This window comes from Indicator indicator, chromosome 13 (assembly GCF_027791375.1).
Source record: "Indicator indicator isolate 239-I01 chromosome 13, UM_Iind_1.1, whole genome shotgun sequence".
NCBI lineage: Eukaryota > Metazoa > Chordata > Aves > Piciformes > Indicatoridae > Indicator > Indicator indicator.
In genome coordinates this window covers 24963968-24986382 of record NC_072022.1, presented here as the reverse complement: position 1 = coordinate 24986382, position 22415 = coordinate 24963968, and the positions used below count along the sequence as shown (strand labels likewise).

General features: G+C 48.4%; 1 protein-coding gene across 7 annotated transcripts in view; it reads right to left on the bottom strand.

Annotated features, from left to right (window-relative positions):
- Positions 1-15210: 15210 nt before the first annotated feature.
- PLD1 (phospholipase D1) overlaps positions 15211-22415 on the bottom strand; it is a 56434-nt gene continuing 49229 nt past the window's right edge. For all 7 annotated transcript variants that reach the window (XM_054386365.1, XM_054386360.1, XM_054386363.1 and 4 more), the window contains 6 exons: positions 22202-22315; positions 20768-20817; positions 19467-19601; positions 17315-17468; positions 16532-16646; positions 15211-15439 (listed from right to left, as the gene is read on the bottom strand). In XM_054386365.1, coding sequence (XP_054242340.1) covers positions 15215-15439; positions 16532-16646; positions 17315-17468; positions 19467-19601; positions 20768-20817; positions 22202-22315 — 793 coding nt within the window. In that variant the 3' untranslated portion in view covers positions 15211-15214. The remainder of the gene's footprint in view (positions 15440-16531; positions 16647-17314; positions 17469-19466; positions 19602-20767; positions 20818-22201; positions 22316-22415) is intronic.

Sequence of the window (22415 nt, the reverse complement as noted above, 5' to 3'; positions counted from 1 at the left end):
TTCTGACACTCAAAAGGCATTTTTCAGCCTGCAGTATGGAACAGCCTTCACTCCTACAAACCCCAGCTGAAGTCACTAATGTCACCTACAGATGGAAAAGTCTCCAAGAGGGTGCAGAGTGAGACAGTATGGCCATGTCCTGGCCACTGCCATTTGGCCTAAGGACTAATGCTGTTCATGCAAACACCAATGTAGCACAAAAGGATGGCTAACCCCTCAAGGGCCATGAAGATTACACGACACCACCAAGAACACCTCCATAAACCCACAAAGACAGACAAGCAGGACTCTGAATAATTGTAGCAGGGAAAAAGTCCTTGAAACATGAGTGTCAGGTGGTGCTAGGAGGCAAACCCACGAAGAGGGAAGAATCATAGAATTGTCAGGGCTGGAAGGGACCTCAAGAATCATCCAGTTCCAACCCCCCTGCCATGGGCAGGGACACCTCACACTAGATCAGGTTGCCCAGAGCAACATCCAGCCTGGCCTTAAAAACCTCCAGGGATGAGGCTTCCACCACCTCCCTGGGCAACCTGTGCCAGTGTCTCACCACCCTTATGGGGAAGGACTTCTTCCTAACATCCAATCTGAATCTCCCCACTTCTAGTTTTGCTCCATTCCCCCCAGTCCTATCACTACCTGACACCCTCAAAAGTGCCTCCCCAGCTATCTTGTGGGTCCCCTTAAGATACTGAAAAGCCACAATAAGGTCTCCTTGGAGCCTTATCCTCTCCAGACTGAACAGCCCCAGCTCTCAGTCTGTCTCCACAGGAGAGGTGCTTCAGCCCTCTGATCTGGCCTTTCTTTGGTTTCACCTAGCTGCACAACATCCCACTGCTCAGTAAAGTCCTGGAAATCAAATGGCATCCAGAATAGGAACAAAATTATATAGAACAAAAGAACGTGAGTATATCTAATATATATAGAACAAAATAATATATATAGAACAAAAGAACGTGAGTATATCTAAACCAATTGATAATTTGGGTGTCAACACCTGATTCTGAGAAACTACCACAACAGCAGGCAGGAAATTAGATGGCTTTGAAAATCTCTCTGAAGGGTGTGTTGCATGTTCAGTGGAATGACTCCATCTTCAGTTAAGAATGCAGAGAAGAAATCCTCAGAGCAGGTGGAAACCCTGCCCACATCTGAGCCCCCAGTCTGGGCTCTCACCAGTGGGTTACAAGGAAGAGATCAGCTGAGAACTATAGAGGACAGCCAGGAAAACCTCGCCAAGAAAAGCAGATCAATCCCAAATGACAAAGGCATGACCAAATCCTGTTTCCCCTATGCACCAGTGCAGAGTGGGAAGGATGAAGTGGAGAATTTCCTTTGAAATTGTGGCCCCTACAGGCTCAGAGCAGCCAGTGTGTTAAAGCAGAGGCTTTTGGCAGGGGTTTTCTAGTTCATTCTTCTCTAGCTTTCAGAATCTATGATTCTCAGTTTGTGCCTCCTGGCACCAGCACTGAGGAGTGCCCTGCACTGAGGTTACCAAGGGCTTTGACCCTGCTCAAAAGTTTCAAGGTCAAGCCCTTGAAAGCATGTGGTGATGAGTGGGAAGAGAGACACCACAGATGATGGGCACTGAAGAGAGACTTTTTTTGTCCATTGCCACTGTGTGACACTGTCAAAGCAGTGCTGCAGCCATGTCCAGGGCAAGGCTCTGGAGAGCTGAGACACCAACGCACTGGGAGCTTTTCTCATTGCTCTCTTCACAGGAAACATTGCAGAACATCACCTCAAGTTTGATGTGCATCAGTGAGATGTCTGGTTTATAGTTTAGTGTGGGGGCAGGACCACTCCTTTGACACTGCTGTGGTGACCTGACGTTTGTGCATGCGCTGCACTCTTTCTGGTGCTTTTCTGAAGCAGCCTCTGCTGAGAAGCCAGCTGAAAGACTTGGGTCAGTGGCAAAGGCAGGAGATCTTTTTGTGCCCCCATCTACTGGACTGAGCTCAAACCTGTTCTGACAGCAAGTGCCCTACTCCCTGGTGCTCATCATGGGGAGGTATAAAAATGAGCTGGTGGCTCAGTCTGCTTCCAAGTCCTGTTTGACTGAAGTGAATTGCACTGAGTTGTGTCCTGTTGTCCCCTTCCACTGTGGACATGTTCCTGGACAGCAGGGAGGTGCAGCTGGGCTTTGAGATGGGCTCTACAATGCCACCAGAGTGGGAAGCCTGTCCTGCTGCTGCATGGGGTGAGCTGGGACCTGCACTGGACACTTCACCTACTGGCATTGTCCCATGTGCTGCCCTGGCTGTCTTCTGCACATCTCAATGAGAGTCATCCCTGGTTATGTGGCATGAAAGAAAGGATGGTGAGAAGGCTGCAGCAGCAGCTTGAGGGAACCTGAGGGTACTGCCCAAACTGATTAGTTTTTTGTCATCCATGCTAGGCCACTTTACTTTTAAAAGCATGGACACCATGCACTGAGAATGGGGAAATAGCACCTGGATGAGAAAAGAGTCCTGAGTGCTGAGAATGTGCAATTTCCCTTACCTGGGACAACTGACAGCCCAGTAATGGCATGAAGCAAAGCCAGAAGGTGTTTCTGTAGAATAGCCAATACATCATTAAAACAAAGAGGAACCAATCTGCATGTGTGCCTTGACTGATGGAGGAGGGAATGGACTGAGTCTGCTCTGAACAAGTACAGGGTGACTGTCAAGGGCACAGACTCAGGCTGTCACAGCAGTGGGAGGGAAACAGGAAACACAGACATGGCTGAAGCACTCAGAGAAGCTGGATGGGGATGATAAACCAGTGATGTGCAGTGGAGATATATAGAAGATACTGAGATGGATTGTCTGGGGAGGAGCATCATCTGAAGGTCACTTGATGCAGCACCCTACCAGTGCTGCCCACCCTGGTCCCATTGCAGCCCCTCCTGCTCTGGCACATCCATCCCCTGCCCCTCATCTCACTCCTCCATCCTACAAGCCCTGCTCCCCCCTCCAGTGCTTCCAGATCCCCAATGGGAGAGAATAAAGAGATACTCATCTGGAGCTTTCCACTTAGAGAGACGTTGGTAGGAGCTGATTGTCCATCAGAAAGGAAGTCTCAGGATTAACCACTGAAGCTCATTGCCTGACTTCAAGGGGTCATCTGTGGCAGGACCTAACCAAAGACACTCATTGCTACAACTCCTTAGTGAAATCCTCAGGCCTTAAGAGAACAGCAAGCTGCAGACACATCTCCAGAGGGATAAAATCCCCTCCACACTGCAGCATGGCACCAAGCTGCACGGAGAGGAGGTGCCGACGGCCCCACGAGCGACATCTGCAGAATTTCTCTGGATTATTTAGTCGTTAAAGAAGATTTCAGTGCCTTACACAATATCCTAAGAAGCAAGTTAGACATATCTGAACAGAAAATCCACTGTTCTCTGTACAGGCAGGTGGTGGATTTAGCACTTCATGAGCAATCAGAAGCACCCAACGACACGTACAGCAAAGTACGCGTTTTGCAAGTGCCGTAGCTGACACAGGCTGTTTGCTGAAAGGGAATTAGCTTTTTCCTCTGCAAAACTGAGCATTAAGAGCTAGTCTGACTGCTAGTCAATGGCAATTAGGCTGCTAAAAGCCCAGGTTGCTGCTGGAAAATGGAACTGTAGCTTCTAAAACATGCAGGCCCTCTGTCAGCTTTGTTTTCCCTTTCTTTTGTGTCTCTACAATGAGCTAGGGTAAGAGCTGAGAAGTGCAGAACCTGAAATTACCCGTTAAAAGTCATGAAAAAAACCCTGTAAGACAACTGCACAACAGCAGTTTCTTCCAGGCATGCAAAACAGCTGTGTTTGCCCTTCCCAGTGTTGCCTGTGTTTTGTTTCAGGTTCTGACATTGCAGATTAAGCAATTTGGGAGCACAAGTGTGTCAGCCTAATGCTGAGGTCAGATTAAAGACAGTAAAGGCACCACTAGGAGAAGTTGTTGAATCAGAAAGAAAGAAGCATGTGGGGTCAAAACGACATTACCTGGTGGAGCATTGGAAAATGCCCACTTCCATGCACCTGCTGAAAACACACACAAACAGTGACACCAGAATGCCAGTAGATCCCATACTAACTTCTTTTTGTGGAAGTTAATATGAACACAAGGTAGCAGAAGCTATGATGAAGAGAAAGAGAATGCACAACCTTCTCCAGAAAGGACAGTTCTTCCAAGCAGCATATCTGGTTGTTACCATGGGAAGGAGATGAGGTCCAATAAGGCAAAGTGCAAGGCCTTGCACTTAGGTCTGGGCAACCCTATATATCAATACAGGCTGGGAGATGATGAAACTGAGAGCAGCCCTGCAGAAAAGGACTTTGGGGGTACTGGTGGATGAAAACCTGGATGGGAGCAGCAATATGCACTTGCAGCCCAGGAAGGCCAACTCCATCCTAGGCTGCAGCAAAAGAAGTGTGGCCAGCAGGTCAAGAGAGGTGATTCTGCCACTCTGCTCTGGTGAGACCTCACCTGTGTCCAGCTAGGGAGGCCACCAACAGAAGAAAGACATCCACCTGCTGGAGTGGGTCCAGTGAAGGTCCACTAAGATGATCAGAGGGCTGGAGCACCTCTTCTGTGAAGGCAGGCTGAAAGAATTGGGGCTGTTCAGCCTGGAGAAGAAAAGGCTCTGGGGAGACCTTATAGCTACATTTCATAATCTGAAGGGGACCTACAGGAAGGCTGGGGGGGGACTGTTTAGAAGGGCTTGAAGTGATAGAATGAGGGGGAAATGGTTTGAAACTGGAGCAGGGTGGATTGAGGTTAGAATAAAGGAGGAAGTTCTTTGCAATGGGAGTAGTAAAATACTGGAACAGTTTGCCCAGGGATGTGGCTGAGGGCTCATCCCTGGAGGCATTCAAGATCAGACTTGATGTGGCCCTGGGCAGCCTGATCTAGTTGGGTGTGTCCCTGCTCACTGCAGGGGGCTTGGACAAGATGACCTTTGAGGGTCCCTTCCAACCCAATGCAATCTGTGACTCTGTGAGATGGGGCCAGTTGATTTGGTTCTTGTTTCAGCTCTCACTATATTCAGCACTTTTGCAGATCCTAGAACCAGACGTCTATACTTGAAAAAGAAATACACAACTGAAAATCATGAGAAAGCTACAGAATATGATCCTTTAGAGGGCTGAGGAAGCTACAGGTGAGTTCAGATGACCTGAGAGTGGAAGTGGTGTGATCTGTGAGGTCCCAGGTCACAGCAACCTTTCCATCTTGTGTGAAGAGGGCTTCCCAGCACCTTGCCTCTGTTCCAGCCATGCTGTAGCCTTATCAGAAGTTAAATATTGGAAATGGGGGTGACAGCTTAGGTTACACAGCATTAGAGATGGCCAGGATAATGTGCCACCAGCTCCTTCAAAGGAGATGTTTAGCTAACAGCTGTGCTCCAGCTCTTTGAGCTGGCAGATAACAGTGGAACAGTGACTCAAGCACATCTGGGTTTCAGGGAAGCAGTTTATAACGTGGTGCCATGCAGGGGACTGCTTCCCCAGGCCAGAGCTAGCAGTGCAGCACAGGAAAGCTGCCTCTGGGGTGACTCGACCAAGAAGAGGAAGGTTTGGTTTTGTGGGGTGTTGTAACGCTCCAGACTGCAGCCCCAGCACCGCAGCCACACCATCACCCTGCCATTGCCCTGCTCTCAGGGACAGTCTGATGGACTTTGTGCTCCTCACCAGGGTGGGTTCATCATGTCCATGCATCATCTCCACGTCTTTCCCATGACACTACCACCCATGGTTTTGCTAGAGGGACTCAGCAGTGGGTAAAGAAGAATTGCCTGCTTATTGTTTATAGAAAAAAAACATGCATGTGACCATCTCTACCCATCATGAGGACAAGCAGTAGCTCCATGTTTCCTAACCCCTTTGTCCTATCTAAGGTTGTCAGATCACCAGGGTAAGGAAATGCTGTGGGTTTAGGTCTCTTAGCATCACAGGATGTTGGAAAGGTGCACCATGGTGCTGCAATGCACATGCACAATACTGCACATGCACATAGTGCTGCTGCTACCAGTAACACAAGACAAGTGATAATGGTCTGAGTTTGTTCTGAGGCCAGGAACCTTACAGACATGAACAAATGGACTTTTTTCCTGCTGAGGAAGACTCTGAAGCAGCCCAGCTCAGCTCAGGGAGACTTCTCCTGCTGAGACATTTTGAATGACTTCCACCTCTACCTTTCTGATATGGTAAAAGCCATAATAATGAACAGGCAGGACAAAGAAAGAGTAGCAGACATAGTGGAAACCTAATTTGGAATCATCTAAATGATTCAGGCTTTGGGTTGTTTGTTTTTTTTTTTTTTTTTTAGGGCAACAATCAGCTAGTGCAGCTCACCATACACTTGCACAGCCTGAGAGCTTGAAGTCAGCAAAGAGGTTTGAATGAATGATTCGTTATTCCACGCACGCCTCACCTTCTCTGCCACTCCTGACTGTACCCAGCTGGATCTCAGGAGAAATTCCTAGAGTGTGTAATTGTGTATAATGTGATCATCCTGCAGCAGGAAGCAGGTTTGTGAGCATTCTTACCCAGCAAAATTGATGTCATCCAGATATGGTCTGGAAGGAAACAAAGTGGAGGTACATCTTTGCAGCCAGTCATCTGAGAGCAAATGCAGCCTCCTGGGAGGAGGGTTTGAGGCAGGAGAGGTATTTAAGGCCAATCAAGCAAGGTACACAGAGTATTTCATCTGAAAATAGCTTGGCGTGACCATCTTCAGAGGAACGGGGAAGGACTGGGAAACCTGCGAGCCCGCAGAGCAGCCTGGCTTTGGTGCAGCCAGCAAAGCTGAATTCGGGGATGCACCCAGGAGCTTTGCACCTCTGTGAGAGAGCCTTCCCTGGGGATTCAAGGCACTGTGAAGGAAGGAGTCTGATAGGGTTACGTGCTGCATCCTCCTCACCACAGCTGTGGCCGCGTGGTCCTGCGGGCACAGCAGGACCCAGCACCGCGGGTGGGGGCTGGCAGGACCGGCACCCGTTCCCGCTGGGTGAGGTGCCTGAGCACGCAGCACCCTCTAGAGGCTCTCAGCCACCCAGCCCTCCTGTCTGAGAGGGCTCGGATGCGCTGAAAAGCATGTCTCTAAGCAATGATTTCTCAGGCAGCTTTAACCCATCGCTGTGCACCAGCTCGTCTTGGGGACTCATCTCTGCCAAGCGGCATCAGGCCTTCAGCTTGTCCCTCCTGGTGCTGGAGGGAATGGAGATGGGCAGTGCTGCAGGAAAGGGCTGGGATGGAGTGGGTGAGGAGAAGCAGAGCATCACCACCAAGCCAGGGAGCAGCACCCAGGGAAAAGTCCTCTGAGCTTCTGCCTTGCAAGGCTCCAGGTCCTCAGTGCATCCTCACCTGCAGTCAACATCATCTTGATGGCAGGTTTAAGTCAAACTGGAACAGAAACTGTTTTCTCTGAGTCCTGGCAGGTGCAGAGATCACAGAATCACAGAAAACAGTTGAGGCTGGAATAGACCTCTGAGATCATGAAGTCCAGCCTACAACCTAACACCACCACATTGACTAGACCGTGTCACTAAGTGCCACACACAGTCTTCCCTTAAACACCTCCAGGGAGCAGGACAGAGCTCCAAAGCTGTAGTCAGGAGGGAGCAGGGAAGGTTGGTGTCTCTGGGTGACAGCCCAGCCTGCCTGTCCTCTCTCTGCCAGCTGCTACCAGCAGTCCTGTCCTGGGAATGTCGTGGGGCAGTCCTCTGTCTGGAGACCCCAGAGTATCTGTGTGACACCCCTGCTTTAAGCTGTGCCTTTTACAGGAATGTAAGGGAGCATACAGGGACCTGGCAAGGACAAGAGGAGCTGAAGACCAAGGTGGTGGAATGGCATCTGCTTGTCCAGCATGGTGCACTCAGGGGTGTCAAAGGCCCACTACAGCCACCACACAGCTTGGCCCTGGTGGTTTCTCCAGCTAAAAAGGTGGAATGAGCTCTTACCTGAACTTCTCCTTGCACCCACACCAACTTCAGCATCCCTCAGCTTCCCTCTCTGATAGGTGACTTCCAGCACATCTGCTCCAGCAGGACTCCAGCACTCCTTTGCCTCATTAAATACCAACCCTTGGCCCAGGGCAGGTTTCCTGGTGGGGATATACCATGTGGACAGGCCACCAGCAGAGCACTATAAAGCTCCTGAGTAGCATGCAGACAGCTCCCCCACTTCTACTGGGCACCAGTAATCTCTAGATAATGGAAACCTGTGAAGCTGTGAAACCACTATCTCCCTGGCCTCCTCTCCTTTGTCCTCAAGTGGGAACTCACAGCATGTTTAATTATCAAGATCAGGCTGAATATAGAGATTACTGGGTATAAACATTTTTCTTTGCAGAATAATCTCTTTTTAAGAACTCCCCCACCCCCTTCCTCCCAACTAATTTCCATCCCGGCCATGAGCCTTGGTAGAAAACCTTGCCGTAATAATTTGGAGGTAAATATTCTGAGCAATCAATCAAAGGAGTGGAAAGCAATTTCGAAACTGTCACTTTTAATTTTTCCAATAAAAAAAGAGGAAAAAAAAAAAAGAATTGAGCATTTCACTCACAGTGCTGCTGTGATTCAAAAGCTCTTAAAACCTTCGCTCCACTGCATCGGAGATGTACTTGAAAACCTGAAGAGCTGACAGAATTGCAGAGTAACTAAAACAGGATTGATTTTTAGCAGTGAGAAGAAACCTGTGTTTGGGGGTTTTCTTAAATTTATTTTAGTTTATTGTGCCTTTAGACCTATCTCACAAACCCTTTTGTTTCTTTCTTCCCTACTTTCTTCCTCCTCCACAAAAATAACGATGGAGTATTGGTGATTTTGTACATGCCAAAGGCTGAGATGTTACTGAGAGCAGGAATGTGTCCAGAGAAGGGCCATGAGGATGAGCAGAGGGCTGGAGCACCTCTCCTATGAGGATAGACTGAGAGAGTTAGGGCTGTTCAGTCTGAAGAAGAGAAAGCTCCCAAGAGACCTTATTGTGGCCTTCCAGTATCTGAAGGGGACTACAAGAAAGCTGGGGAGGGACTTTTTAGGATGTCAGGTAGCGATAGGACTAGGGGGAATGGGAAAAAAATAGAAGAGGGTAGATTCAGATTGGATGTTAGGAAGAAATTCTTCCCCATGAGGGTGGTGACATACTGGCACAGGTTGCCCAGGGAGGTGGATGGGCTCTGAGCAACCTGATCTAGTGTGAGGTGTCCCTGCCCATGGCAGAGGGCTTGAAACTAGATGATCCTTGAGGTCGTTTCCAGTCCTAACAATTCTATGCTCACAGGTGGAGCAGTGATGGAGAAGCTTACCCATAAGAAGAGGCAGGAATGACCTGGGTGGCAAAGCAGCCAGAAGAATCCACACCAGGGAGAGGAGGTCTGTTAAAGACACTGCTGATTGCACCACGTTCAGGGCAGGCAGGGGCTGTGTTTCTGCTCAGCGGAGCCATCAACTTAGAGGCTTTGCAAATACCTGATCAGCTGAACACTCTGGCCGTAGGAACATCATAGGGAGTTTTGGCAGTGTGTTCCTGCCTCCCCTACACAGCTGGTGCCAGCTACAGACCATAAGCTGGTGTTCATTTGGGGCATTAATGGGCTGATGAATGTGGGCCAAGGTGTGCCCAGCAAAAGCATTGTGTGTCTGCATGGAAGAGAGGGAAAAGAGCAAAAGCAGCAGTGCCCCCGAGTTGAGATCCTACATTATGTAGGAGAGGAAAAGGATCCTTCTCACAAATTGAAACCTAAACTCTCTAGGTTCTGAGCCACTTCTAGTTTCAAATGAATTTCACATTAACATGAGCTTACACTGAGATCCTGTGGCTCTCCTGCACTGCTAGCATAGAGGAGCCAGCAGCAGCTGCCAACCTGAGCTGTAGCCACACTCCATGACCCCCACACCTCCCAGCCAGCACCTCTCTGCATCGCTCCTGCTTGTCATTATCTCTGCTTGCAAGACCCTGGAAAGTGGGATGCAGCAAGCATGTAATTAGCTGCAAGATGTTGGAGTGGCAGCAGAAGCTGATGGTGTCAGTCAGCAGCTGTCTGCCTTTTACCAACACATACACCCACACCCCAAAGCTCTTGGTTTATTGTGTTTATGAAGGGCACAGATTGGATCTGGAAGTTTTGAAGATGTGGGGAGCCCTCTGGCATTTGAGAAAGGAGATGAAACTTAAGAAAGAGAGAAGTTAATATGTTTTCAGTTTGCAAGAGTGCTTGGAAATGCCACTTACTTGATTCATCTCCTCTCCCCTGGAGGACAACAGTCATCTACTTTCTCCACTCTCTATGCTGAATTTCCTTTATTGAAAGTTAAAAGAGACAGTGGAAAGTTAATTCCATTTCAGAGACAGAGGTGGGTTTTTTTCCCTGTGCCTTTCATAATGCCTTTGGATTATTAAGTTTTAAATTTAAGAAGTCAAATTTTCTTTCTATGCTGTTTCACCTCAATTTCTCTCTCCCAGGAAAGACTAAATGACTCAAATCTACCCATTTTTGTTGTGATTCAGGGCCTCTTCCATCATGCCTCAGCTGCTGAAGGGAATGGGGAGGGCAGAACTCAGCCCACAAGAGGGATCAGCCACAGTCCCCCAAACCAAACAGAAACAAGACCCAAGCCAAACGTTTTGACATGATGATCAGTTGTATTTTCAGTCCATTAATACACATTCATTTACCAGGTACAAATGGAGTGCAAAGGAAAGCAGTCGTTAGCAGAAACAAGGATACAAAACTCAATTCCAGCAGCCTTCACAGAAGGGATAGTCAGTGTTCACAACTGCACCGTCAGAAGGTAGACACACAGAGACTGGCACTCACATCCCAAGTGGAAGCTCTCCTTTTGTTGGTTAGTTTGGCTAGAGACATGATACAGAAAAAAAAAAGAATTCCCAAAAGTGTGACTTTCAACACTTTTTCTTGTTTCCTGAGAGTCAGGAAAGAGGTAAGTTGGAATTAACTTACACAGAGGAGATTTTATGAGGACACTATGAGATTAAAAATAGAATAAGCACAAATATTGGCATACACAACAAGAAAGCAGGCAGGGAAATGGAGAAAAAGAGAGACCTCAAGAGGATCACTGCATTCAGTGGTCAGTGTAGTTTGTGGGGCTGCTCCACTTTGAGACACCTTAGCTTTGCACCCTGACCTTGATTCGTTGCCATGGAGTTCCGCTCCTGGTTTACAGCTCAGTTCTGCAGAGCTCCTGGTTCCAGCAGGATCTCAGCTGTGCAGAAGGGATTGCTTGTTTGAAACAATTTGCAGAACAAGTGTCACAAAATGTGAGAGTGGATTCACATCTTGTGGGCCACCCAAGAGGTGCCAGCCTCTACCTATATACCTGGCCCACAGGCTTTCTTCACCTTGGTCAGACCAAGTCCTTTCTGCCAGGTAAACCAGGGTAGTGCTGTCGGTTTAGACCAGCGAGGATTTGGGTCTCTACACTTGGCAGGAGGAGAAGGAAATGAGCCTGAAGGACCATTCATTTAAATGTCCCCACAAATGCAGCCTCTGTGTACAGATGACAAACCTCTGACCAGCCTAACTACAAAGTGCACAGGCAATTTGTTACACTGAAATAACAACAGCAAACCACATCTGAGCTTGATTGTACACGGATGCTTCCCTGGAAGGAATAAAGATATGGTAAATTATTCATGTCAGGGTCCCAGCTAGGCAAAACCTGCACTGAGGTCTCCCACAGGGACACAACCAGGATTGCAAAAATCATGTTGTGAAACCTGATCAAAAGAAAGGAAAAGAGAGTGTTTGGGGTTTCATCTAGCAAAAGGTCACATCAAGTCAGGCGACAAACTGAGACTGAGGGACCAGAAACTGAGCCAAGCACTTTGCATCTGCCATGGAACACTAAAATAGCTCTCCTATAAATTACCTGTCAGTAAGGTTCTTACACATGACAACATTTTTATCCCTCATTTTTTAACCCATGCATTCACTTCACAGTGAAACATTTATCCAGCCTGACAGCTACACAACAAAACACATATTTTAAAATTCCAGAGTATTAAAAAGATACAGCAATGAGTGAGAGTTCTCAAAGTGGAACATGTTAAGGAACAAATTAAAGGAAAAAAAAATAATAAAGTGTTCTGCTCACTACTGCCAAATAAAGTCTGAGGCTGGAAGTAGTTCTAATAAATAAATGCCACAAGAAACAGTTGATGTTTCTGGGTTTGCCAGTGCTGAATCCACGCTGCTTGTTCTGTACATCTGAGAGTGATTCTCTCCAGTTGGAAGGGATGAAAAGTAAACCCAGGCTGGTGTTACAGACTAAGTAGTGGTGATTGTTTAGGTGCAGAAATTAACTCTCTCAAGCTGTTCAACCTCACAGGCTTCTTAATGTAAGAAATAAACCTCTCACTGCTACGACCCCAAGAGGCAGCTCTGAACAGCACTGCCCATCCTGCAAGCAAGTTCTGCCTTCACTGGCCATGGCTCCAGCCCCATCACCTGTTCAGGTGAGCAACACTGCATCCATGGGGACAGTTTGGTGGGCCCACAACCCTTTTGGGATGCAGGAGACTCTGTACTATGCCAAAGCTGCATTGCCCTTTTCAAGATTACTAAATTCCTGGTATCAGGAATTTAGCATCAACACAGGGAAGGGAAGTTCAGTGTGGCTCCTCCATTCCCACCAAGAACCACCCCCCCCCCAACAGACTGCCAAGATTAAGCCCATCTACTACACTAATAATGATAGACCTTTTTAATTAGCACCTTTTCATACAGAATCAGTCAATTACATTTCTTCTCCATGGCTCTGCTGTGTCACTTGGCATCAGCAGCCATCACAAAGTGGGTTGAGTGGTGCAGAACCTGGGTGGTTTTTCCCCCCAAGCAGCCTGGCAGAGAGGGACTTAACATCACTGGAGTTATAAAGCTTCAACAATTAGCTTCCTACTATCTTAAAAGACAATATAAAGATAATTTAACAATTACAAGAATCTTTGCTAACATGAGGACAAGGACAATAAGAGCACTTAGAAGATGACGGTCTCCTGGAGAACTTCAAGGTTCATGCGTATGGGTGGCAGGGCTGAATGCTTCCTTTTCAACTATGAACACAGATCTGTGTGACTTGCAATGATTCTCTGACAGGCTGTAATTGTTCAAAGTTAGCAGCTTTGTTCAAACTAGAACAGCTAAAAACATACCAGGAGAGAAAAGCTTTCACCTACCACTGACATGAAATAACAAGACACCTTTGATCCTTCTTGATTGCAAACTGTCAGGGGCACACATTGCTCTGGCTCTGCAAGGGGTGACCCCAGGACACTTTTTTTAAAGGGGGGAAAAAAAAAAATAACCAACAAACAAATCAAGGGAACAAATTTATCTGCTTGCAGCATGCCAGCTAAAAGCATCAACCCTCTGGACCAAAGATCATTGCATAAAATGCTGCACATGCACTTCCAACAGGCAAACCAGAGCACAGAGGCACCAACCAGAGGAGTGTAATAAGTAATTGGATCTGCATCAAGCAGAGGAACCTGGAGGAAGGGGCTGAGCCTCAGGCTGCCCTGGAAGAATGTCTGGGGTTGTCACTTACACAGGTGATGCAGCAGGTACAGCTGGTGCCCATGGTCTGGAGACACAGAAGGCAATCAGCTGAAATGTGGTGCCAGCTACGTTCTGGGGATAGCTGTGTAATTCTTTTACAGTTAAAAACAAGGGAGGTTGTTGGAAGAGCCAGGAAAGGAAAAAAAACTTGCTTGTGAACTGAAGTAAATATCAGTTCATGTGGTCTTTTGAGTAGGGAGAGCTGGGCAGAGGGTTAAACCCAGCTAGGGAAGGAATCCCCCTGGACGCAAGAGGCAGCAGAGGAGCTCAGCCTCCAGATCCAGCTCTAGTTCTGCATTTCTAATGGTCAGGTCTCTTAGTGTTCAACTCAACACTGCAGACTGCTGATGAGAATGTCTCCTGGGTCTGCAGTTGGAGCCGGACATGAAAGCAGAAGACGTGGTTCACTGCAGGATCACAGATGGAGTGAAGAAGCAGGACGGCACCCATCGTGTGAGGTCCTGACCCAGGAGTGGTAGTGTTCTGCCCAGGGATGCTGAAAAGAACTGCTGCTTGGCTGCACAGTCAGACACCACAGAGCTTTGGAAAGTGACTTGCAGAAATGGAAAACAGGACTAGGCACACTGAGTTTCATCTGTGCTATGGAAGACATGCCCTGCATGACTCAGCTCAAGATTGTGGCTGGTCTAATACCAAAGTAGATCAAAGAAGGCTTTGAGAGCTGCTCCTGGCCCCCCTTGCATTCACCCAACCTACAAAGCAATACATCAGCTCAGTTGGAGCATGGCATCAGCTCCCTTCTTTTAAACAGGGAGGAAAGAGATGGAAAGCAAAGTGCCTAATAACTGCAGTGGAAATGCACGAACAGAGGACCTAGAACACAGAGCTTAGTTTGGCCTATGCTGGATTTTGGGTTTGTCCTATTAGATGCAGAGTGTCTCCAAAGGCCAACAAACTCTGGGGATTTCCAGCACCTCCAGCTCCATTGAGGCTGCCCTTTGCCAAGACCCTGGCATCACCATGCTGCATGAGGACTGCTGATTGCTCTAGCTGGGGTAGAAACAGGGGTTTGCCCCTCCCCAGAGGGCAGAAGTGACTGAAATGTTGATTCTGATACAAGATTGTTAGTCTTCCATTCAAGAAGTGAAACACCTGCACTTGGCAAGCTGTAGGACAACCCAAAGCAGCACCACGCAGCACTTCCCAACAGTGCCAGAGCTGCATGACATGCTCTGATGGTGTACAAGGAGCTGAGATGCAGGCGACTTGGGCAAACCAAGACATGCCTATCTGAAAGCCTTGTAAGTACATGCAGCCCACGACTCCTGAGCAGCCACAGCAGGATCACAGCACGTATGCAGCCACAATGTACAGCTGGCAGTAGTAACAACATCAACTGGCATTTCTTTCCTGTCCTGGGAAGTGGTCTGCATCCTTTAGGTGCTCAGAACGTGTCTCAAGAATTAACTCTTCTAGAGATTAAACTTCCCGTTTGTCATAATTTCCAAGTCTTTCTGCTCCTCTCCTTTGCTAGTGTCGTTTTGCTTCAGGTTCCTTCACCAAAATCCTTATGAAAGGCACAGTAGCTTGGTGGAGACCTTCTTCACCTCCCTCAGCAATAAGAAACTTTCTGCAATCCCATATGGTTCGTCAGCTTGTCTCTGGAGAAGTAGACTTTACAACATAAAGCAGTCTGCACCTTCTTAAGTCCAAACCTCCATGGGTACCATGGACTCCTTTGTTCCAACGGAGGGAAGCAAGTACTCCTCCTCCAGAAAACGAAAGGGGAATTGTACTAAAAAGCCTCGAATCTTTTTCAGTTCCTCTGCTGCTTTCGCAGGATCATCGTTTGCTAGCTTGGGCTTGTTGATGAAATCTCTCAGCTGGGTTAAATTATTCACCTGGTCACTGGGAAGGCAGCGAAAAACCTGATCGAAACAGGAAAGTGACACGTCAGCCTGGGGCAGAAACTGCAGCAGAGATCCAGAGAAAGACCAAAACATCTACTACAAACTCCCTGGGATGGGAGTGACTTAACTAACAGCCTGAAGAATGGGGAGGGGAGAGGTATGTGTGTAGATCTCAAGTAGATGCCTGTCCCTCTTGAACTGGGGAGCCCCAAACTGGACATAGGGTAGTTCAGGAGGGACAGAGATCTACTTGTGAGGGTCCAACAGAGGGCTACAAGGATGATGAAGGGACTGGAGCACTGCCTGATGAGGAGAGGTTGAGAGACCTGAGGCTATTTAGTCTGGAGAAGAGAAGACTGAGAGGGGATTTAATAAGTGTTTATAAATATCTGAGGGCTGGGTGTCAAGAGGGAGGGGACAGGTTCTGCTCAGCTGCACCCTGGGATAGGACAAGGGGTAATGGATATAAACTACAGCACAGGAGGTTCCACCTCAACATGAGGAGGAACTTCTTCACTGTGAGGGTCACAGAGCACTGGAACAGGCTCCCCAGAGAGGTTGTGGAGTCTCCTTCTCTGGAGACTGTCAAGACCCATCTGGGATGTGTTCCTGTGTGACCTGTGCTAGATTCTATGGTCCTGCTCTGGCAGAGGGGTTGGGCTTGATCTCCAGAGGTCCTTTCCAACCCCTAATATCCTGTGATCCTGTGTACCTGTGGTACAGCTGGAGTGGGCAGAGGGGAAGCCCCAAGGCCTTTTCTGATCACTGTAAAAGCACGTTAAAAACTAGAAGTGAAATTGGCTTCTATACTGTGGCCAACTAGAAGTAGTATATACACCACAGCCATTTGCTGGAGCTGCAGCTGACAACTAGAAGGAGAAATCACAACTGCTGCCTTCTTAGGCTGCTGTCACACCTTGAGGATGCACAGACTCTGAGGGTTTTTTCACAGCTCTTGCATCCAACACTACTTTTTCCATCAAAGCATCTCTGAAGGTCCACCCCTAGGACCTGGACCTGGTGCTCTCAACCTGCCTTGTGCTGCTTCTCTTGTTGGCACCTGCCAGCACCAGGCAGGAAGGAGGGAGGGAAGGGCACCACATTTCTCACCTTGTCAAAGATGGTGGCATTGCGAGCTGCTGTGGAAATCCACACCTCCTTGAAGAATTTGTCACAGACAGGATCCTGGTGTTCTGGATTGAGATCAGGCCCACCAAGGACAACCCTGAGAAGACAATGGGATTAATACTCAGGGAGACTGAAGCACCAGATGCTCCCTTCTCTTGAGAAATACCAGAAGAAGAAAGGTTTCCTTGGGACTTGCAAAATCCTGCATGCACCCCATATGCCCTCCTGCTCCCATCCCCTGCAGTAGTTTGTTAGCATCTTTAATGCTGCTGGATTTTCTCCTTTTATTCTGTGCAGTATCTGTCCAGATGGGAAACAGGGTGGGGAAAGAGGAAGGGGGGGAAAAAAAGAAAAGGGGGAAGATAAAAGGTCACAATGAAAAAAAGGGCCATGTTGTGGGCCAGATGGCTGCTCTGAGCGAAGAAACTCCCATTAGAAAGAGACATCACCACCCAAAATTGAGGGAGTGTGAAAACAGGATCTGGAGGCCAAGTATCACTGCCTTGTTTAAGAACTCTCCCAGAGAAATCCTGGGGCGAGATGATTTGTAAGCGAAGCTGCCAAGCTGAGGACAGGAGTGGTGTGAGAAAGGCCAACGCCAGAGGAACAGCAGCGCAGCTCTGGGCTAAATCCAGGCCAGGCGAGGTGAAACCCGAACGGGCAGCAGCAGCAGCCCCGTGGGTTTGAACGGCTGCAGGCAGACACAGACCTCACCAAGCCCTGCCCGCCTGGCTGCCCAGGCTCAGGCAGCCCTGCACAGCCCACCTGAAGCAGCGCAGCCGGAGGGAGAGGGCAAACTTCCCGGCGCTGTACTCCTCGCCGTCCATCAGGGAGCGCACGGTCTCGGTGTCCTGCATGATGACGGCGATCTCGCTGTCCCTCTTCCCCAGCATGCTGCGGTCGTTGATGTTGGCAGAGCCTGCCCAGGGGCAAAAAGCACCAGCAATGCACCACTGCTGTGAGAGAGGCTCCTGCATGCCCTCCATCACCACCCACCCACCAGCCCCTCCCTGGGGCTCTCCACGTTCTGCATCTCAATGGGGACCATCTATGGCTTCACTAGGTAAGACCTGCCCAGGGAGGTAGTGGAGTCACTGTCGTGTTCAAAAAGAGTGGATATGGCACTTGGAGCCATGGTTTAGTTGTCAGGTTCTGTTAGATATTAGGTAATAGGTTGGACTTGATGATCCAACTTGGCTGATTCTGTGATTCTGTGACCTCAACCAGAGAGCTTCCTTACGGAAACACAGACTCAGAGCCAGGAACCAGGGGATGAGAAAAAAAAAAAGAACCAAAATCCCAACTTTGTTTTTGCAGGCTTCAGAAGCTCCAGGCTTGAAAGAAGGATCAATCATAGCCAAAGCCAGGGCAGCTCTTTCAGAAGTTCTCACTCTAACTTCCCAGATGCTTTTGCTGAAGGATGCCACAGCTTTCCAAGGTCTTAACTGTGTTTGGCTGGGGTATCAGGTTATGGATGCAAGCTTGGCTTCATGGGTAAATCTGCTCTTCTCCTTAGTAAAGAGGGGCAGCTTTTCATTTGCATTGGGGAGGTTCTTCAGGAGGGATATCTAGGAAGGAGAACATTATCTCCAGATTGGATGGGGCTTTGAGTAATCCAGTCAAGTGAAAGGAGTCCTTGCCCATGGCAGAGGGGTTGGCACTAGATGATATTTAAGGTATCTTTCAACCCAAACCATTTTATATTCCTATATGAGTATCTCCAGACCCAGCCCTCAGCTCTGCAGGTGACCCCCAGGCACTAGTTGGCCATTTAGCCTATCCAGTGACTGAATTAACTCAAGGGGGTCCTAACACCTCCAGAGAAAGAACAAGCTTCTCCACTCTTTCACCTCCCTCTCATGCATGATGATCCCATTAACATTTTATTTCATGCACTGTCTCTCTGTTGGGAAGAAAAGTGATGATGCTGTCTCCCCATTACTTCATCAGCCAGCAGAGATGGACATGCTGCATAAAATCCCATCCTCAGATTTATACATACAGAAAACAGAAATGGAGTGGTCTTAGGTCCCTAGACCTGGTATCACAGCTGCAACAGCACTGATCCTGCTATAATGGTAAAGCCACCTCTGGGCTGTTCTGCATACTGGAGACAGGATCTGACCCCTGAGAGGGTGACAGAGAAGCAAACTTAACCACAGGTCATCCCAGGCTCCAGGCAGAACTGCTGCCTTGAAGGAAGGGAGTGTCTTGAGTTTTGCAAATCTGGCATGAAGCTATTCTTTGGCAGAGTTTTTGTTGCTGATACAACACATCAGAAAGGGCTTCTTTAAAGAAAGAGGCTAAAGCTCTGCTTCTCAGCTGTGCTGCAGAACTCTGAGCCTGAAGTGACTTCTCTTTGCTTTGCCATCTCATGACAAATACCACAAGAGAAATGGATGAAATGCTGCCTCTTCCTCCTTTTAACATATTTCCCCATTCTAAGGAAACAGAGCTGATAAATGACACATGTTGTCCAAGCCTTCCAAATTTTACAGCACATTCTGTTCTTTAAGGAACAGATGACAAGTCTCACAAGTCTTCCTGCTAGAGCGGGGTCTGATACAAGACAGATGGACACTATTCCCTGCGCTGGGATTCTCTTCACTGTTACACAAAAGATTTCAAACCATTTTAGGAAAACAAACCGAACAACAGCACTTCAAACCCCCTCCTCCTTCCTACCTACCCCTCCTGGTGAAATTGAGTTTAGGGGTTTGTGGATTTTTTTTTTGTTGTTGTTGTTAATTTTTTCCTTTTTATTTTTTTTAAACAGCAAAATATTTTGCAAGGAAGAAATCACAGAATAAAAAAGGCACCTGGCACCAAAAGCCATGCACCAAGTACAGGGCAGGGAAGCAAAGGGACTAATGCAGAGCTGAGCAGTCCAAACCCCTCCCGCAAGCCCCCTGCTCACCGATGATAACTGTGTTGTCATCAGCAATAAGCAGTTTGCTGTGCACATAGATGAGCTCTGTGACTAGTTTTCCTTCCAGCTCTGCATATGTTCGGAGTCCACAGAATGAGATGTAGTTTATCCACTTATCTCCAACTGAAAATTAACAGAGAACAAAACCGACGGCGTGAGGGAGATGGGAGAGAGAAGAGAGAGATAAGAGCCTCTTTATGTAAGCCCCCATATGAATAACAGTTCACTTTTGATCTTCCTTTTTTCTTTTAAATAAACAGATAATGGAATAATTTTCTTTAAAAATAGACTTTAAAAGCTGCCTGTGTGCTTTCTCTGCTGCTGTGATCTGTTGCCTGCTCAGATACTCCCACTCTGGTGAGAAATGACCCCAATCTCTCTTGCACAGAAGAAGAGTGCTCATAATGGATCCAAACATCTTAGCAAACAGCTGAACTGAAGAACTATTCTGCAGATGCTGCAGAAAGGGGGCTGGAAGCAGGTGTTTTGTCCATGCACAGCACAGAAAACATGTCCTAATGTACTTGTCTGCAGTTCAGATTTACACAGAGACCTAGAACGAATGAGGCATTATGCATGCCCCTAGGAGCTGTGGGTGTTCATGGTGCTCCCGCTGCCAGCAGAGCAAATTCAAGCAGGCACCTTCATGATGAGGAAGCAGCTCAGAAACAGTGTTCTGCTTAGGCAGGTTTTTCCTTTCCATGCTCAACAACTGCCAAAAACAAATCCAGGCTGGGATTCATGGGGGAGGCTGAGGGCTTGTTGGTCCCAGAAGCGTGACCCTGCTCAGGCCATTTTCCAAATAACACAATCCTGAGCAGCTGCAACCATGCTGTGCTCCTCCCTGGGGTCCTCCCCTCCTCCAGATCTGGGCTGCATTCAAGCGCAAAGTCTGACACTGCTTGTGTGACCTGACAGACCTTGCCATAGGATAATGGCAGGAGAAGGAGGAGGCCTCATACATCTGTAACACACATTGTTGTGAGATGCCCCAGTCCATACCTGAACTCCTCTGCTACAATCAATAAGAAGCTGGAGAATCTGATTCACAGTCTCACAGTATATCAGAGGTGGGAACGGACCTCAAGAGATCATCAGCTCCAACCCCCCTGCAAGAGCAGGATCACTTAGGGTAGTCCACACAGGAATGCATCCAGGTGGGCTTTGAAAGTCTCCAGAGGAGACTCCCTGTTTGAGTGCTCTGTCACCTGATTCGTGTTAGACATGTGTCCATCAAACTGCAGCATCTCCAGACTGAGCAACACAGATGAGAGGAACAAAGCTCTTACCCTCGTTCTTTAGCTGGCCCAAGATTGAGTTTTCTCCTCGGCACATGGTCCTGGAAAGAAGGTAGGCAGCCATCAGCACCACCACGACTCAAAGCAGTGGCATATGCTGAAGCAGAAGCAGGCGAGGCACATTGCAAACACAGATACCTTTAAAACCCCCCAAGCAAGCAGGAGAAGCAGGGTGCTCCCAGAGCACACATTCTGTCCAAATGAGTGTTGGTACACCAAGGACTGCTCATTTCCTAGAGGAGCTCCAACCAAGCGGCGTAGGAGCTGGGGAGCACTTTTGCCTCCTCGAGCATACAGCAGCGATGATAAACATGTTACAAACAGGGCTGCTACCGGCTGCGCCACAGCTCTGAATGTGAAATCACATCAAGAAAAGAAAATAAAAAATGTCAACATGTGCGAAACACCAGCTCAGGGAGTTTGTGTGATTATGGCTGGGCTGGAAAAGCCACAGTTGGCATCTCATGCAAAAGGCCCCAACCCACAGGCAATCGCTCAAGACCAATGGTTGCCCTTGCAGAAGAAAGCTCAAGCAGAAGGGCCTGGTTAGGGAGATATGCTTCTGTCTCCCGCCCCACTCATCCTTCTGGAAGTGCAGTGGGATGCCTGCAGACCAGCAGACAAGGGAGACTCTCACTCCCAAGACAGACTGTGCCTCAGCCATATAAAACAGCAGCTTTCCAGTGAAATCACTTTGTCTTGGGCCACTCTGTCTTCCTCCACAGCCTGTTCCAAACACAGGGCTACCTGGCACCACCACATTGCTGTCCTTCCTGTGACAACTGGTGGCTTGGAAAGGCCTTCAGAAACATCCTGGAGCAGGGGAACAACAATGTGGAAGGCAGTGCTGCTTTCAGGGGGCCACTGGGTAGAGTCATGTAAAGTATTGGCCAAAAAGGCAGATTTGGAGACAAAGTCCAGGAGCTGAGCAGTGACAAGAATGCTGCTGGGAGGAACTGCAGTGAAAGTCACAGTAAGTGCCTAAAGGAGAGCACAGCCATCAAGTGGGAGAGTAGAGACCTTAGGAGTAAGTCCTGATGCGATGAGCTAAGAGGAAAGCGAATGCGCTTGGCAGCATCACACAGCATGCAGGGAGCAGCTGAGGAACTGGGGGGCTTGTGTAAGAGACTGGGGGACCTGCTGTGCCAGGGCAGAGGCAGGGATTCCACCAGAGAGCACCAGGCTTTACCCCACCATGCTTCACCAGCATCACCTCCCCTCCTAAGGCTAGCAAAGAACTGAGCTGAAGCTCAAAGTGAAAGCTACAGACACAGCTTTCCTCTCCTTCTCCAAACCCTGCATCCTTGCTGTGGACAGCACCTAGCGAGACACCACGCTGGCAGCAGCTGGAGCCTTGGGGACCACCTGCAGCAGGTGGAGGAGGCTGGGGAGGTCTTCTGCTGCAGGTAGGGCTGCCCACAGTACCTGTAGTTGAAGTGCATGATGGCCTGCAGCGCGTTCCCACCGCCCGTCGAAATGTCTCCTTCAAAGCCAGGCAGCAGCGGGATCACCACGTACACCCGGAACCGCTTGTTTTCCCTGCAACCGCACATCAGAGCAAGGTTGGCCTGAAAATGGCACAGCTTCCTACAAGGTGAGTCCCCTAGAGTTCACTTGCCCTATGCTGATCAAGCTGATT